The following is a 17,968-nucleotide window of genomic DNA, read 5'->3' on the forward strand; positions in this document are numbered from 1 at the left end:
AAAAGATAGGGAATCCAAGTCAAAAACAAAACAAAAAACTATCACCCAAGAACATCTTACATACATTTATGGATGTAAGCTAGCAGAGATATTACCTTGTGTCCAGATACCTGGTCTACCTACCAGGACCATAATGATCTTGTCTGCATGAAGACTCAGTCAATATACTCCACATTTCTATGTTGACCAGGAACTACAAGAATCAGGCAGAAAAAGAATTACAAACCTATGTCAAGGAAACCCTAGGTGGCTTATTCCAAGTTTAAAAGCATTAGAAAAACAGTGAGACAAAGCAAATACATGCAGTAAAATAGTCCCTGAAACTTCATAGTAAAGCTGCCTACCATCAATTGAAGGAAATGCTACCAGATAAATGCCACCAGATAAAATTGAAGAAGGAAATGCTACCAGATAAATTGCAGCTTCCTAATGTACTATCTGTACCATCAGTTGTTTCTCACTAAACAATAACTGAATAATAACACTCAGTTCTTTGGTAGAGAATGTGGAAATTCAGAAGACTGTTGATTCTAGAACCACTTCTATCAGAGTAAAACATCTTGACATTTCTCTTGGCCATAGTCAAGTCACAACAGTTTTATCTACAAAAGCAAAGCCTATAAAAACATGTGTGATACAATAAAGTACTTTAAGTATTATGCACATATTACAAAGTACTCGTTACAGTAAAAATTTTATGTTTACAAATGAATCTGTAGGCCTACCTTCAAGCAAGTATTGGGCTTCTATAATTTTTTGAATGAATTATAAATATATAGACTATGACAGAGGATGCCCTACTCTTTCTTCTCCAAGTTATCAATAGGTTGTTTTTATAGAACTTGAGACACACAAAAATAATCGTAACTTTATAGATTTCGTATCAGAGGTAACCCTTCAATGTATTGTAATTTTACTCATGGGCCCATGAGAAATAGAGGTCAAAATGCACCAGAAATGGTGAGAACAAGGCATACTCATGCTAGCAGACGCCACGTCTAAGGTTTTCAGGGCTCCTTACCAAATCAGCGAGTTTCCTCTAATCACAGAATTGAGAAATAAAAACTACGTTAAGTGAAAAAAATAAGGGAGGGGGATTATCAAAGACCTCAAGAAGGGGTGTAGGATTCAGTTCTCCTGGGGAAATGGAGGAGGATCTACAATGACGTTTTAAAGAAATCCGAAATGTAATTTGAAATAGAGAATACCGCGGAGCAAAGCTTCAACCACAAGCCTTAACTACGAAACTGGAAGCCAAAATACCCATCTTCCTTAATGACTCACTGACTAACTCTCACTGAATGAAGGTATAATTGTAGAGCTCCTCCCTTGACAAATGAGAATCCTTTCGAGTACACCTCCTTTCCGAGGTGTAGTCAAGCTTTGGGGGCGGGGTGGGGATGGGGGTAAAGCAATAGCTTTCAAGTTTATGCAACTTGCAGAAAAAGAGACTGCGAATGAAGGAGGTATTGGCTAACGGTCCTGGGCGGGCGGCATGGGCCACACAGGACCCAGGGAGCCCAGGATCCGCCTGGCGACCCCACTCCACGACACCCGGACGCTCTGTCCTGCGGAGGATGACAGCCTCGCCATTGCCCTAGGAAAAGTCCTCGGTTGCCTCTCAGAAACGTTTGGCCTGGGACTCCGCTAGTGCGCCGTCCCCTAAGGAACCTGCAAGTTAGAAGCCAGGAAACGGAGAAAGATTGCAAGAGTAGCTGAGGAGCAGCAAGGTCGAGGGCAAAGCAGCCGTGGTCGCGCAGGCTGCGGCGTAGAAGGTTGGCGAGAAGGAAAACTGCTAGACCGCACCCACCACTCGGGCCACTGCGGCAGGGCGGACAGACCCGACGGGACCAAGCCTCTGGAAACGAGGACGCCCCAACCGCCGAGACGCCCACGACGTCCGGCCCATAGGATTCCGTGCCACCGCCCAGCGCTGCCGGGCTTCCGCTCCCCGCTGGCCGTGCAGAGGACTCAGCCCGAACCAGAGCAGGCGCCGCCGCGCCACACGCACACTCACCGCGCGCGCCGCCCTGGCGCGGCCGCCCGCCGCCCTCGGCGCGATCTCCGCCCCGCCTCCTCGCGCGGCCGCGGCGCGGCCACGTCACGGCGCGTGCGCTCTCCGCGCGCCGGCAACTGCCGTGTGGACGTTACCCTCTCCGCGTGCTGGTTTCCTTGGAGACCGAACCGGCCCTGGAGGCCGGGACAGGCAACGACGAGGCTGAGTTCCTGGAGAAGCCAAGATGCCGCCGAAGAAAAAGGACAAACGGAAAGGGCAGGGCAAGGGCAAAGGCAAAGACTCTAAGTAAGGAGCAGCCGCCCTGCAGTCCCCTCTCCCTGGGTGCCCTCAGGGGATTTGGAACTGGCTCCCTGGCTGCCGCCCACTGGCGGGTGCATCCCGCTCTGGCTCTCCAGGCTTCTAAGGACAGCGCCTACTGTTGATTCTAGCTTAGCCCCAGCCTGAGAGATCTCTGCTAGACGACTAAGATGATTTTGAACATCTGGAAGATGTTCTGTTCTGAGTGGTCAAAGTAATTCCTTGTGCCTTTTCAGGAATCCCGATTGGTTCGAGGAAGAACCTAAGCATTTGACCAGTTTGGGTAACTTGTTCAGATTTCCCAAAACCGATGAGAGGCGGGTAACTGATGAGAGGCGGTAACGAACGCTCTAAGCACTAAACCTTTCCAAGCTTGAAGTTGCTGCTAGATTGCCACCAGGCCTATTGGGTGACCTCTGTGGCTTCTAAACATACTAGAGTTTTACATGGTGTCCCACCATGTATGGGACCACAGGAATACCCAAATTTGTGATGTTTATGGAGTAACTTGTTTGGGTGGAAATGTAGCTCAGTGGTAGAGTGCTTAGATGGCATGAGTGAGGCTCAGGATTCCAAAATTCCAGCGTGACAAAAATAAAATAAATATATAAAAAATAATTTGTTTAAGAGAGTAACTCATGTTTACTACAGACAATTTGGAAAACATGGGGGGAGTGGAGAAAACAAGAGAAAAAAAAAAAATCAGGGCTCCGGTTAGGGCTCAGTCGCTGAATACTCGCCTCGTAGATGTGAGGCACTGCATTTAAAAAGTAAACAAAATAAAGGCATGCTGTTCATCTACAACTATAAAAAATATATTTTTTAAAAAATCACCCATGGGCTGGGGATGTGGCTCAAGAGGTAACGTGCTCGCCTGGCATGCGTGGGGCCCGGGTTCCATCCTCAGCACCACATACAAAGATGTTGTGTCTGCCGAAAACTAAAAAATAAATAGTAAAAAAAATTCTTTCTCTCTCTCTTTAAAAAAAAAAAATCACCCATAATCCCATCATCTATACATAGTTAACTAGTACTGTCATTTTGTGATAGCCCAATTATTTGTAGCTTTTTTCCCCCTTTGTATTAATGTAAGTGTTCTTCTACAGGGTATTTTTGTGTTTTGTTTTTAGCAAAATTTCAGAGTTTAGCACTTTTCAAAAGTGCCAAGGCTCTACACATCTGGTATTCACTATCATTTGTTTTCAGGTTTTGGCCATATGTCTGCAGTACACATGCAAAAAATTTAGGAACATTGAGAATAACAGACCTTTTTTTTTTTTCATGGATGTTCCGCTGCCCATTGTTTGAGAAACCCTGCTTTCTTTCTTCAGTTAGTGTTAGGGGTATCTACTTTAGAAGTATCTAATTTCTTACACCAATACTATGGTACCTTCTGGGAGCAAGTAGATGATTGTAGCAAGGCAGTCTATCCCTAATGCTGAAAAGCAAGATCAACAGCTGTAATAGCCTGGTGTAGGGAGTTGGAGATGGAACTGGCCTTAATTTGAAGAGAACAAAAGGTAGAGGCGAAAAGGTACTGAGGACCAAGAGTTGAAGAATGTATAATGGAGGTGACAGTATAGAAAAGTCCACTCACATGTGTGTGAGAATGTTTAGAATTTAAATACAGGTGAAGCTTTTTATATATTACCAATATATTTATATATGCCTACCATGTAAAAAGGGACAGTGTTTTGTTAATACTCATACAATAAATATTTTAAAAATCTCTCCTTTTATTGTGTTAATCTTTAAATTCATTCATCCATTCATTCATTCATTCAATCTTGGAAGAGCTGGGGATCAAATCCAGGGAAGGCCTATAATCTCAGTCTCTATTTTTAAAAAAATATCCTCTTCACCTTTGTATATACATGATTGTGGTTTGTATCTCAGGCATTTTTAAACCCTGGTGCACTGTGGTACCAATTTGTAGAATATTTAACATTCTTGCCCAAGTGATTTGATCTTTTGTTCAAGTCCCAGCCAAAACAAAAGTAAAAACCCAAAACAACACCCCACCCCCCACTAGTGGAGTGTTGTTTTGGGTTCTTCCAGGGCACGCTACAAATGTGCCTTCGGAAGAAAAGTAACAAAGTAGTAAGAACCAAAGTTCACAGCCAAGTGAATAAGAATAGAAGAAAATTCAAATATGAGAAAATTAAAAGAAAAATGAAAAGATGTAGAAGCTTTATGAAATGAATTTGACTTTCCTTCCAGTCTTTAAGAATTATGCTCCAAAACATTCTTCTAGGAAGAGGTACCTCTTAATTCTCAAGTGAAAGTGTGTGTGTGTGTGTGTGTGTGTAAATTTTTTTTGCAGTTGTAGATGAACAGAATGCCTTTATTTTATTTATTTTTTTAATGTGGTGCTAAGGATCAAACCCAGTGCCTCACACATTCTAGGCAAGCACTCTGCCACTGAGCTGCAGCCCCAGCCCAATTAAATATATATTATTCATTCATTCATTCATTCAACAGTATTTGCTTGTATATATACAGACAGTGTCAAACAAAGAGAATACTAATATAGTAGAGAAATAGTTATATACTTTTAATGTTCTCTTCCTACACAGGAAGATGATAAGACCAGAAGATATTGTGGTGGAACAAGCCAAGGCCAATGCCTCTCTTTGGGAGACCAGGTTGGAAATCACTGAACTCTCTAGGATTGAGTATCGTGATACTTCTCGGAGACTGGCCAAAAGTAATGAGGACTTAAAGAAACTGCAGTACAAAATGGAAAAAGACACCATGTCCATATTAAGCTACCTGAAGAAGCAGGATCAGGAAAAAGATAATATGGTAGGTAGATAGAAAGCCTCCTGAGCTTCATATAATACCTCTGTGATTATATGTTTCAAGGATTTTAATATCTTGAAATTGTACATTGTTAAAACATTACAGTGAGCTTTTAAAAAATATATATATATATATTTTTTTTACTCGGAAAATTATATTTTTATTTGTGGAAACCCATCTCCTCTTACAGACATATAAACATTTCCTAATCATCTAATATTTATGATGCTATAACAAACTCTTGGGTAGCTTTCCAGTGGGGGTTTGGTTTCTTCAAAGATGGTGCCATGAAGCCAGGTTCCCCTAAGGAGAACACTCTGTTTTAGGACAGCAGAAGGAGGAGAGAAAGCCGGTAGAACTCTGCATGAAGCCATTTCACTAGGATCTCAATTCCATTCTGAAGAAAAGGAGCTCTTATGATCTAAGCATCAAAAATATATTTTAAGATTTCTAAATTTGTTCTAATTAGGTATATAATGCAGTAGAATACATTTTGATACATCATATATAAATGGAGTATAACTTCTCATTTGTCTGGTTGTACATGATGTAGAGTTACACAGGTCATGTACGCATATGCATATAGGGTAATGTCCAATTTATTCTACTATCATTGCTACCCCCATACCCACTCCCCTTCCTTCACTCCCTTCTGTCTAGTCCAAAATACCTCTATTCTTCCCCCACTTCTTATTGTGAATTAGCGTCCACATATCAAGAAAATATTCTGCCTTTGGTTCTTTGGGATTGGCTTATTTTGCTTAGCATAATATTCTCCAGTTCCATCCATTTACTGGCAAATGTCATAATAAGGCTGATTAATATTCATTCCATTGTGTATATATACCACAGTTTCTTTATCCATTCATTTGATGAAGGGCACCTTGGTTGGTTCCATAGTTTAGCTATAGTAAATTGAGCTGCTATAAACATTGATGTGGCTGTATCACTGTAGTATGCTGAATTTAAGTCCTTTGGGTATAAACCAAAGTGGGATGACTGGGTCAAATGGTGGTTCCATCCCAAGTTTTCTTAGGAATCTTCATACTGCTTTCCACAGTGGTTTCACCAACTTGCAGTCCCACCAGCAATGTATGAGTGTACCTTTTACCCCACATCCTCACCAACATTTATTGTTGCTTGTATTCTTGATGATTGCCATTCTGACTAGAATGAGATAGAATCTCAGTGTAGTTTTGATTTGAATTTCTCTAATTGCTAGAAAAAATGTTGAACATTTTTTCATATATTTTTTGATCAATTGTATTTCTTCTTTACAGTGAGCTCTTAACTCTCTTTGAAACAAAACTATTTCAGAGTGGTTTTACTGTTATTGATATTTATTTTGAATTCTTGTCCCTTGTTTTCTTGTCTCAAACAAATAGAAAGTGATAACCACTAGAGAGCATTATGAACACTTCATTTTGCACTGGAGAATGGAACCCAAGAGCATTTTACTTTTGGCCACATCCCCAACCCTTCATAAATTTTATTTTGGGAGAGGGTCTCACTAAGTTGCCCAGACTGACCTTGATTGCCATCCTCCTGCCTTCCAAGTAACTGGGATTACAGGCATACAACACCACACCCAATATGATCTCTGTGTTTTGATGCTGATATTTAGTTTTATTGATTTGTAAAACAATTCACTGATAATCCATGATAGATTATAAACCCAGCAAATCTCTCTCTCTCTCTTTCTCTCTCTCTCTCTCTGCCACTTGAATCTTTTATCTTATTATACTTTATTGAAGTGTTGAGAATAAAGCTATCATTTTAGATCTGAAAGAAAAAGGGAGAGAATTAAGATTCTGGAGCCACTATTTTGTGCCAGGCACTATGCTGGCTACTAATTATCTCCTTTAATTCTTTTAATAACCACATGTAGCCAAAATATTGTTATGTCCATTATATAGACAAAGAAATTGGCTCTCAGGACAGGTAAGTTGCCCAAGTCACAGAGCTAGTAGGTATTAAAGGTGGAATTTAGGTGCAACTACAAATTTTCTTTGTGCCTCTATAAACTGCTTGGAAACCCAAGGAAATTTCCACTGTGTTGAGGATGTAAGCTTCCTTTACATAATATTTTTGTAGTTTTTCTATTTGTGTATGCATACCTATAAATAGGACATTCCATAGTCATTAAAATGTATATAAATAGTATCATATTGCACAGATCTTTTGCAACTTTTTGAGACAGTTCTTGCTGTGTTGCCCAGGCTGGTGGTAAACTCCAGGCTCCTCCTGCCTCAGCCTCCTTAGTGTCTAGGACTATAGTTGCATGCCACCAAGCCTGACTCAGCATCTTGTTTTTTTTTTTTTTTTTTTTTTACTCAACATTGTTATTGTGATATATTCACAAAAATCATGATTCAGTTTATTTTCTTAAAATTTATTAATAGGTATATTCTATTTTTTTCATTCATTTTAACTGCTTTATAATATACTATTAAATAAACCAAGATTTATGTTTATCCCCCATTGGTCAGTTAAACTCCCATTTTTTTCACTGTTATAATAAACATCACTGTTACAATGAACATTCCTGTATATGTCTGCCTGAGACCACATGTGGGGGATTCTTTAGACTAGATCCGAGGAAGTAAGATTTTAAATTATGGGGTAAACTCAGCTTCAATTTCACAAGAGCTTTTTAATTTTGTGAGCCAGATGCCATGGCACATACCTGTGAGAAACTAATGTGACTCCATTTAAAAAAAATAAATAAATAACAGCAGCTTCTACCTCAAGCCTGTCCTAAGGAAGGGGGTGTGACCCTTGTCCTTGGAAAAACCCACAGAGCACTCCTAAGCACATACCCACCCTGCTGAGTTGTTTGTCTGTAAATAACAGGAGAGGTCTGCAGTGCCAGGTGTCCCTGACTCAGTTAGGCTAGGTGAGGACCCATGGCAACCCCCCTAGCAACCTCCAATCAGCATGAGACAGGGAAAATACCTGGGATGCCAGATGACCCCCAAGTAGTTTATGGTGGTTGATAACATGTTGGGAAACCATGTAGTTTAGCACGTACACCCCTCGTGGCCTAAACCAATCAGTTCAAAGGAACCCCCTTCTTGTACTAGCCAATCACCCCTAACCAACTTGTTCCCGCCATTGAATGTGCTAATCAATGTTAAGAGTTGTTGTTTGATTTTCCCACGGTATGGAATGATTTGCTGTGTGATGTTGTGATGCATAGAGTATCCCCCCAAAACCTATAAAATCTCACTGAACTAAGGACCAGGACTCACTCCCTGGGACCGCTGTGTCGGGAACGGTTGTGAGTCCAGGCTCGAGCTTGCAATAAAGTCTCTTGTGTGCTTGCATCGGATTCGGCTCCTGGAGGTCTACTGGGGTCCCACGAATCTGGCATAACACCTGTAATCCCAACAATTTTAGGTTTAAGGTAGGAGGTTCACAAGATTAAGGCCCACTTAGGCAATTTAGCAAGACTTGGTCTCAAACATTTTTTTAAAAAGCCTGATGGGTGGGACTGGGGTTGTGGCTCAACGGTAACACCCTTGCCTAGCATACCTGAGGCACTGGGTTGATTCTCAGCACCACATACAAATAAATAAAAATAAAGATTCAACAACTAAAAGCCTGGTGTGGTGGCACACCCCTGTAACCTCAGGGTCTGAAGAAGCTAAGCCAGGAGAATTGCAAATTCAAGGCCAGCTTCATCAATTTAGCAAGGCCCTAAGCAATTTACTGAGACTGTGTCTCTAAATAAAAAATAAGGGCTGGGATTGCAGCTCAGTGTTTGAGCACTTGACTAGCACGTGCGAGGGTTTGATCCTCAGCGCCACATAAAAATAAATAAATAAAAGGTATTGTGTCCAACTATAACTAAACTAAAAAAATAAATCTTAAAATAAGTAAATAAATAAAAAGGGCTAGGGATGTATCTCAGTGGTTAAGCCCTCCTGAATTCAATCCCTGGTACTAAAAAAAAAAAAAAAAGGATTGGAATATAGCTCAGAGGGAGAATTCTCGGTTCAACCCCCAGTACCACACATGAAAAATCATTTTACCCAGGGCCTTGTGCATGTTAGGTAAATGCTCTACCACTGAGCTACACCTCCAGCCTCCACAAAGGATTAAATCTGAGCTCCAGAGGTGTTATACCAATTTATATTGTCACAAATGATGTATTAGAGTATTACCCACATATGACTCAACACTTGGTATTGTATTTAATAGTTATTGCCAATCTTATGGGTGTAAATTATTCTATTATTGTTGTTGTAATTTGTATTTTCCTTATAACTATTCAACTTGGACATCTTTTATATGTTCCTTCATCCATTTTGCATGTACATGAGTGCACACACACTGGGGATTAACTGAACCCAGGGCCTTACACATGCTAGACAAGTACTCTACAAGTGAGCTACACCCTCAGCCCCTTCACTGTTTTTTATTGTTTATGTTTTTGCTTCAGTACACATATGAACTAATGCTGGAGTGATGCAGAGCAAGGCTGGCTATATAAGGATGACATACAAATTCACGTATAATTCCATAGTTTTTCAAATGCCACCTTTTCAGTGATAAGACATCTTATCACCCTGTATAAATGTTAAAACCAACCCTATTCCAGCATTCTCTAGAGTCTTATCACTTCTTTTTGTTTGTGACATTTATTACTTTCCATCTAATAATAATGCATGTATGTCACTTACATATTTGTCTATTGTCCCTTTTCCTAATTAGAATGAAACCTCACAGAAGAAGACAACTTGGGGCCTCTTGTTGTTGTTCAGAATTATATCACCTGAGCAACAGGGCCTAGCACATAGTAGCCATTCAGTACATTCTTTTTTGCCTTGTATGAATATACTAATACTTGGAATTCTTATGAATGTACTGATGTTTTTAAAAAGTTAATAGCAATAATAACTAAATTCAAGATGATATTGAAAGTACATTAGAAAAGTCAAACAACTGAACATTTATATGGATTTTATGTATTTTATTAAAGTCTAATTTTTTATGCATTTTTTTACATTCTCAGACAACTTCTGTTTTAAAAATTACTTTTTGAATAGTAGGTGTTATATACATTATCCCCCTATAAAATATTATTCTAAAGTAAGTTTTTAATCAGCCATACAAATAGTTTTTGAAATTAATTAATAGATGCTCTGCATCCTACATTAGTTAATTAGTATTGGTTTGTATTTAGCAGTATCACTTACTTGTATTTTCAGATTGAGATCTGCCTCTGTATATCAGAGGCCAGCATCTTGCTGTAGCAAATGCGGTTTCTTACAATCATGGGTCCCCATTAAAACCAAAGAAACTGGGGCTGGGGATTTAACTGAATGGTAGAGCACATGCTTAGCATGCCCCAGGCCCTGGGTTCAATCCCCCCAAACAAGAATAACAATAATAAAAACAAAGAAAGTATATTGGGAAGAAGAAAAAAAACAGATTAAATAAATATCAGTTAACTAGCTCTCCCATAGTTTCCATTTTTTGTTTTTAAGATGAGGTCTCACTATGTTGCCCAGGCACTGACCTTGAACTCCTTGGCTCAAGTAAACCTCCTGCCTCAGCCTCCCAAGTAGTTAGGGCTGTAGGCCTATCTGGCTTCTTCCATAGTTAATTATTATCTATTTCGCAGTATTCTATAAATGTGTTATTTTCTGAAACTCTTTATAGTATTACTTCACATTAATTATAGAAATATTAGAAATGAAATTTTTCTTATGAAATGTGTTTTGAAAACAATTTTGTCTTGAACAAAACTAGGAGATTTTCTCAAAGACTAGGTTTTTGTATTTGAGGATTTGTTGAATCAATCGTAAAGTAATCTTATTAAGTGTCACACCTGTTCTATGTGACTTGGGACTGTTCCAAAATATTTTTTAAATTTCTAGATTTTTCTTAAGCTGCTCTAAGATAATATTTTATAATATATTACTTCTAAATCCTCTGATTCTATAACCATGTCAATGAATCTTTAGTTTAAAAAGCTACTTAGGTTCCCCACTGAAATGGACCAGCATTCCCTAGAGAAATACTTGGAACTAATTAGAAAAAACTATTGATTCCAGGATTTGGGTAGGATGTAAAAGATAACCCTGGAATATCTTATTGTGCCAGAAAGTAAGTAAATGTTAAAGTACACAAAGGCTAGCTTGAAGAGACTACAATTGGCTAAATCTGAGACAACCCAAACAAACATTGACAATAATAGATTGTAACTTATTGAATAAAAAAAGAATCCTAAGTCTACACTATTAACCAATACATACATTAATAAATAAGGGAGGGGCCTAGGGATGTAGCTCAGTGGTAGAGTGCTTACTTAGCATCGGTGAGGCTCTGGGTTAGATCTTTAGCACCACCAAAAATGAAATTTTAAATAAATAAATAATGATGGGGTGGGAATATAGCTTAATAGTAGAATACTTGCCTAGCATGTTCAAAGCCTTGATTCCACAGAACTGCATAACAAAAACAAAAAGCACCAAACAACCAAGTAAATAAAGGAGAGGGGAAATTTTTTCTTACATAGAATGCCAATTAATACATTTCTAAACAGGTTGGCCCTAATTCAATCCTTCTAAGAGGCAACTGAACACAGAAAGATACACCAGTTATGTGAGTGCTCAGAATAAAGGCTGTGTTAGGACAACACAGAGAGGGCAGCCATAGGTAAGCCAAGGAGAGCAGCCATGGGAAATCCAACCTGCCAACACTTTCATCTTGGACATCCAACCTCCAGAACTTTGAAAAATAAATTCATGTTGTTTAAATCACCTATTTTGTGATATTTTGTATGGTACCTGCTAAACTAATACAGTAGGGTTATTGGGAGGATTAATTAAAATAATCTGGTAAAAGAACTTAGAATGGTGGCTAGCATTTAATATCCAATTTAAAAAACTAGAATGATCTATGGATGCTAGAACTAGTAGGTGAAAGTTTAATGAGGAGGAGACTATTTGCATAGTCTCAAAATATGTTTCCACAAATTTCTTAATAATTATGAAAGGAAAACCATAATTTTTAAATGGAGAAAACTGGCAGACATAATCTTATTCAATTGATTTTATTAACGTCATTCACCTCAGGATGGGATGTACTAAAAAGGATATTTTATCACTTAGGTAGAATATGCATGCCCTAAATACATAGTAGCCATAAGGAAACATCAGAAAAGCCCAACCTTGTGCAGTGTTCTTCAAAAATACTGATATAGGTCAGACATGGTAGCACATGCCTGTAATCCCAGCTACTTGAGAGGCTGAGGCAGGAGGATTGCAATTGAGGACAGCCTGGGCAATTTAATGAGACCCTGTCTCAAAATAAAATTTTAAAAGGGCTGGGGATATAGCTTAACAGTAGAGTACCCTGGGCTCAATCTTTAGTACCATAAGAAGAAAGAAAGAAAAAGAGAGGTGTACACATACCATGGAATATTATGCAGTCTGAAAAAGGAAATCCTGTCATATGCTTCAACATGGTGAACCTCAAGGACATTATGCTGAATCAAATAAGCCAATCACAAGAGGTCAAATACTATTTGGTTCCTCTCATTTGAAGTATATAAAGCAATCAAAAAATGAGGGATTGGGATTATAGCTCAGTGGTAGAGCACTTGCCTAGCATGTGTGAAGCACTGGGTTCAATTCTCAGTACTAGATATAAATAAATAAAATAAATGTCCATCAACAACTAAAAAAAATTTTTTTTAATTGTAAAAACGAAGTATAAGGTGGTTGCCAAGGGCTGTGGGGAAAGGGAAGGAGCATTAGTGCTTAATGGGTATAGAGTTTTAATTTTGCAAGATTGAAAAGTTTGAGATATTTTGTCCAACAATGTAAATGTATTTAAAACTACTGAACTGTGCACTGAAAATGGTGAAGACTGTAAATTTAATGGTGTGTTTTTTAACCACGCATTTAAAAAAAATATCACCTAGGTAATTCTCGGATGGTAGCTTGGTTTTGGAGATTGCCAATAACAGATTAAGGATATGGGAAAACTCCTGTCCCCTTCTCCTCTTCCTGTTTTACTACCTCTCCTACCCCACTGGTCTTAATATTATGTAAAATACTAAAACATGTGAGTGAAAGTAGACTACAGAACAATTTTAACATCTTCCTGACTTTGTATTTTCATCTTTCTCAGATTGAAAAGCTAAAACAACAACTGGCTGAGACGAAAGAAAAAGCTCAAGAGGAGAAGGAAAAATTAGTGAGTATTTATATATACTAATACTTCATTTCCTAGGTAGTCAGGTTTTTAGTGAGCTCAGATATTTAAGACCCGATAAGTGGAAAAGTTTAAAGCCTACATACTTGATTGTCCAGAAACTCAAAAAGAACATATTATAGGCAAGGTGTGGCAGCATATACCTATAATTCCAGAGGCTGGGGTAGGAGAATTTCAAGTGTGAGATCAACCTCAGCAACTTAGTGAGGCCCTAAGGACTTAGAGAGACCCTGTCTCAAAATAAAACATTAAAAAAAGGCTGGGGATATGGTTAAGAACCCTTGGATTCAATTCCTAGCACCAATGATAATAATAATTACAACAATACCAACATATTATGAAATTTTTATTGTAGAAAACTTAGAAAATTATCTGGTATTAGGGGTGCTTACTGATCCTACTTGTATTGCTCCTAGTGCTTTTCAGCAGACAAGCTAGGAAATACATATTAGCCCGTACTAATATTTTCCGTTCAGTTGCAGGAATATAGGATTTTTACTTAAACTTACCTGCATCTCGTTTCTCCCTTGCCAAAGTCCTGCTTTTTTTTTTTTTTAAGAGAGAGTGAGAGAGAATTTTTTTTAAAAATATTTTTAGTTTTCGGTGGACACAACATCTTTGTTTGTATGTGGTGCTGAGGATCGAACCCGGGCCGCATGCATGCCAGGCGAGCGCGCTATCGCTTGAGCCACATCCCCAGCCCCAAAGTCCTGCTTTTTAATGATGTCAGCATAATTACCACATTGCTTAGAACTTAATACACTTACAATCTCAGAATATTTATGCTACCACCAACAATAGATTATTAGAACCAGTTTTAGATTTTAGGGGTGGCATTTTCTCTGTAGGATATATACCAATAAGAATGCATGACCAAAATTGCAAGGTTTAAAAACTATGTGAAGTTCCTTTCTTTAAGGTTATGCCACCAACTCAACGAACTCAAGAATAGATTTTACTTTCAAATTTTTTTTTTTAAACTGGGGATTGAACCCCCAGGGGTGCACCACTGAGCTGTATTCCCAGTCCCTTTTATTTTTTATTTTTGAGACAGGGTCTGCTTAGGGCCTTACTAATTTGCTGAGGCTGGCCTTGTATTTGTAATCCTCCTGTTTGTGAGTCATAGGGATTACAGGCAAGTGCCTGCTTACTTTTGAGTTTTAGAGGTTGCTTTTTTTTTGGCACTGGGGACTGAACCCAGGAGCAAGTACATGCTGGGTACTTGCTCTACCACTAAGCTACACCCCTAGTCCAGAAGTTGCTTTTGTGTTTCTTTGTTTTTGTGCTGGGGCCAGAACCCAAAGGCACTTTACCACTGAGATGCATCCCCAGTCTTTTTTTTTTTTTTTTTTTGAGACAGGGTCTTCCTAAATTCCTGAGGCTGGCTTCAAATTTGTAATCCTTCTGCCTCTGCCTCCAAGTCACTGGGATTGCAGGCATGGATCACTATGCCCAGCTAGAATTTGCTTTTTAAAATTTTTATTTTGCATGTAAAATTTTGTAATTATTGTAGTTATTTACATGGTTCCAAAATCAAGACTGACATATATGCTGAGAAATTTAACCTCTATCCACGTCTTTTCTACATTATTCTCTCTCTCCCTGTAGGTAACCATTTTATTTATTATAGGTATATCCTTTCATTTTAAAAATGTATATTTTGTAATAAGTATTAACAAAAGGTAAAAGGTAGCATACAGTATACCTAGACCAGCACCTTTCTTTTCTCATATAACAGTATTTTATTTTATAACCCAGGAGCACTTTACCAGTCAGCTACATCCCAGTCCTTTTCATTTTTTATTTTGAAACAGGGTCTAGGTTCAAGCTGGCCTTGGTCTTTTCCATCTTCCTTCCTTAGTCTCCTGAGTCAATAGGATTACAGGCATGGGCCACCACATCCAGATAACTCAATAGTATTTTTTGGAGGTCATAGTAATATGAAGTGTTTTCTAAAATGGTCCTTGTTTTGGTCAGTATGGACTGCTATGACAGAATACCATAGACTGAGTACACCCCTAGTCCAGAAGTTGCTTTTGTGTTTCTTTGTTTGTTTTTGTGCTGGGGCTAGAACCCAAAAGCACTTCACCACTGAGATATAACTTCCAGGTCAGAATGCCAACATGGTTAGATTCTTGGTGAGGGTCCTTCTCTCCGTTCACAGACAACTGCCTTTTTCCTGTATTCTCATATAGAAAGAAAGCTAGCTCTAGGTGCTTTATCTCTTCATAAAGGGATTGACCCCGATGGGCACAGTGGCATACACCTGTAATCCCAGCTACTATGGAGGCTAAGGCAAGAGGATTGAATGTTCGAGGCCAACCTCGGCACTTAAGTGAGACCTCTCTTGAAAGATAGATAGATAGATAGATACATAGATAAAGGGTTGGGGATGTAGCTCAGTGGTAAAGGGCTCCTGGGTTCAATCTCCCAGTTCCCCCCAAATAATAAATGCACTGATTCTATCATGAAAGCTTCACCTTCTTTTCTACATCTAAACCTAATTACCTTCCAAAGCGCATGCCTCCAAATACCATCACACTGGCGATTACAGCATTAGTATTTTGGTGGGGACACAAACATTCAGACAAGCGCGGCGNACAGATACATGAGGTGGGAGGGAAAGGGAGAGAAAAGGGAAATTGCATGGTAATGGAGGGAGACCCGCATGGTTATACAACATTACATATAAGAGGTTGTGAGGGGAATGGGAAAATAAACAAGGAGAGAAATGAATTACAGTAGATGGGGTAGAGAGAGAAGATGGGAGGGGAGGGGAGGGGAGATAGTACAGGATAGGAAAGGTAGCAGAATACAACAGTTACTAATAGGGCATTATGTAAAAATGTGGATGTATAACCGATGTGATTCTGCAATCTGTATTTGGGGTAAAATTGGGAGTTCAAAACCCACTTGAATCAAATGTATGAAATATGATATGTCAAGAGCTTTGTAATGTTTTGAACAACCAATAAAAAAAAAGATATTGTGTCCATCTACAACTAAAAAGATATTTATAAAAAAAGATATTTATAAAAAAGAAACTATGTATTTCTCTTATTGGGGGATGTTTTGAGCATTTCTTCATATCTATTTTTTCACATAAGTACATGTGTATGCATACTTACATATATATATTTATTTATTTTGAGGATTTGAACTTCATACAAAAATTAAAGTGGGGCATTTCCTCAAAGAAGATATAGTAGTGGCTTAATGCTTCAAATAGACTGTAACTCTTTGGAATGTCTGTTTTTCCTAACTCATTTGCCTCTTTTTTGAACACAGGAACAAAAGCATACTACACAAATAAATGAGCTGGAGGGACAGTTCCATCAAAAAGCCATAGAAATTGGCATGATTCAGACAGAGCTAAAAACAATAAAACAATTCCAGAAGAGAAAAGTTCAAGTGGAGAAAGAATTAGATGATGTAAGTTTCTATCTTGGAGATTAGAATTAACTGCTTAGATCTGCAAAAGCCTTAACAAACTTATGCCTATGTCGCATGACAAATTAGAGATTATTTGAGAGAAAAAGAGGAAGCCAAATGTCTCCATGGGCTATTTGTTTTTTCCCTAAGCATTGATTTGTGAATTCAACCAAACCTCAGCCAACACACCCTCCCATGATTATCAGCAGTTAACCTTTGGACTGACTTCAATAAGAAGGGAAATGCCCGTTCTAGAAAAAAAGTAGCAAGTTTCTAAAATGAGTCCCTAAGTCTGACCCACATTCTAGGAGAGGCAAATTAGGTTCCATTATTTGAAGGGAAGAGTGTCAAAAAATGGTGCACACATTTTAAGACCTCCACTGTTGTCCACAGTATACACAGCTGCGGTTATTAAAATATTGTTCTGGGGTTCTGATCACCAGAATAGTCTTTAGTGTCACTTTACAGTATTGTCTAAATATCTTAGTGTGAAAGTTAAGACCCTAAACCAACTTAGGGACATCATTATCTCTTTGCTACTTCCACTCTTCCCTACACACACACACACCTCCCTTTAATCCACCCAATTCATTTATATCTTAAGTATTTTCTCTCTTGCTTGTTCACACTGTTTAGTTAAAGGTGGACACAGACTTTGTTTTACTTTACGTGGTGCTGAGGATCGATCCCAGTGCCTAACACGTTCTAGGCAAGCACTCTACCACTGAGCCACAGCCACAGCCCCTCACACTGTTTTTAAAATGTGGAATGCATTCCTGATGGATCTCTGTCCTTTAAATTTTACCTAGTCTTCAAAGTCTCGGCTCAAATGCCTGTTGTCCATGAGACCGTCCCCAGAAGTCCTGTTAAAAAGTGAGAATTCTCTGTACCTTTATAAAAGGCATTATATTACTTAGCCCAACCTATCTTGAAATTATATTTATTCATTTGTCTTATATCGCCTACTAGATTGTAAATTCTTTGAGGCACGAACAGTGCTGTGTTTAGTGTTCAGCGAAATCCGAGAAACGCAGCATTGCTTAATAATGTCCTGTTGAAGGCGGAGCTGGTCTTCGGAACCCGGCGCTGGCGGTCTGCGCCTGCGCTCTGGCTGTGTCTGACTCCACCTCTGGCCGAGCGCACCGCCCCAGTGACGTGAGGCCCCGCGCCACCCAGCGCGGCGCGCCGCAG

General features: G+C 38.9%; 2 protein-coding genes across 5 annotated transcripts in view; one reads left to right on the forward strand and one right to left on the reverse strand.

Annotated features, from left to right (window-relative positions):
- Entpd5 (ectonucleoside triphosphate diphosphohydrolase 5 (inactive)) overlaps window positions 1-2,081 on the reverse strand; it is a 39,846-nt gene extending 37,765 nt beyond the window's left edge. Inside the window, 2 exon segments of the mRNA XM_048798979.1 lie at window positions 96-193; window positions 2,018-2,081. The gene's annotated coding sequence lies outside the window, so the exon portion shown is untranslated.
- Window positions 2,082-2,095: 14 nt separating this feature from the next.
- The window catches only part of Bbof1 (basal body orientation factor 1), a 47,800-nt gene continuing 31,927 nt past the window's right edge, over window positions 2,096-17,968 (forward strand). For 3 of the 4 annotated variants that reach the window (XM_015493917.2, XM_048798974.1, XM_048798977.1), the window contains exons 1-4: window positions 2,096-2,302; window positions 4,891-5,119; window positions 13,262-13,327; window positions 16,634-16,777. In XM_015493917.2, the coding sequence (XP_015349403.2) occupies window positions 2,241-2,302; window positions 4,891-5,119; window positions 13,262-13,327; window positions 16,634-16,777 (501 nt within the window). In that variant the 5' untranslated portion in view covers window positions 2,096-2,240. The remainder of the gene's footprint in view (window positions 2,303-4,890; window positions 5,120-13,261; window positions 13,328-16,633; window positions 16,778-17,968) is intronic. The other variant, XM_048798975.1, reaches the window with a different exon arrangement.

This window comes from Marmota marmota, unplaced genomic scaffold (genome assembly GCF_001458135.2).
Source record: "Marmota marmota marmota unplaced genomic scaffold, marMar, whole genome shotgun sequence".
NCBI lineage: Eukaryota > Metazoa > Chordata > Mammalia > Rodentia > Sciuridae > Marmota > Marmota marmota.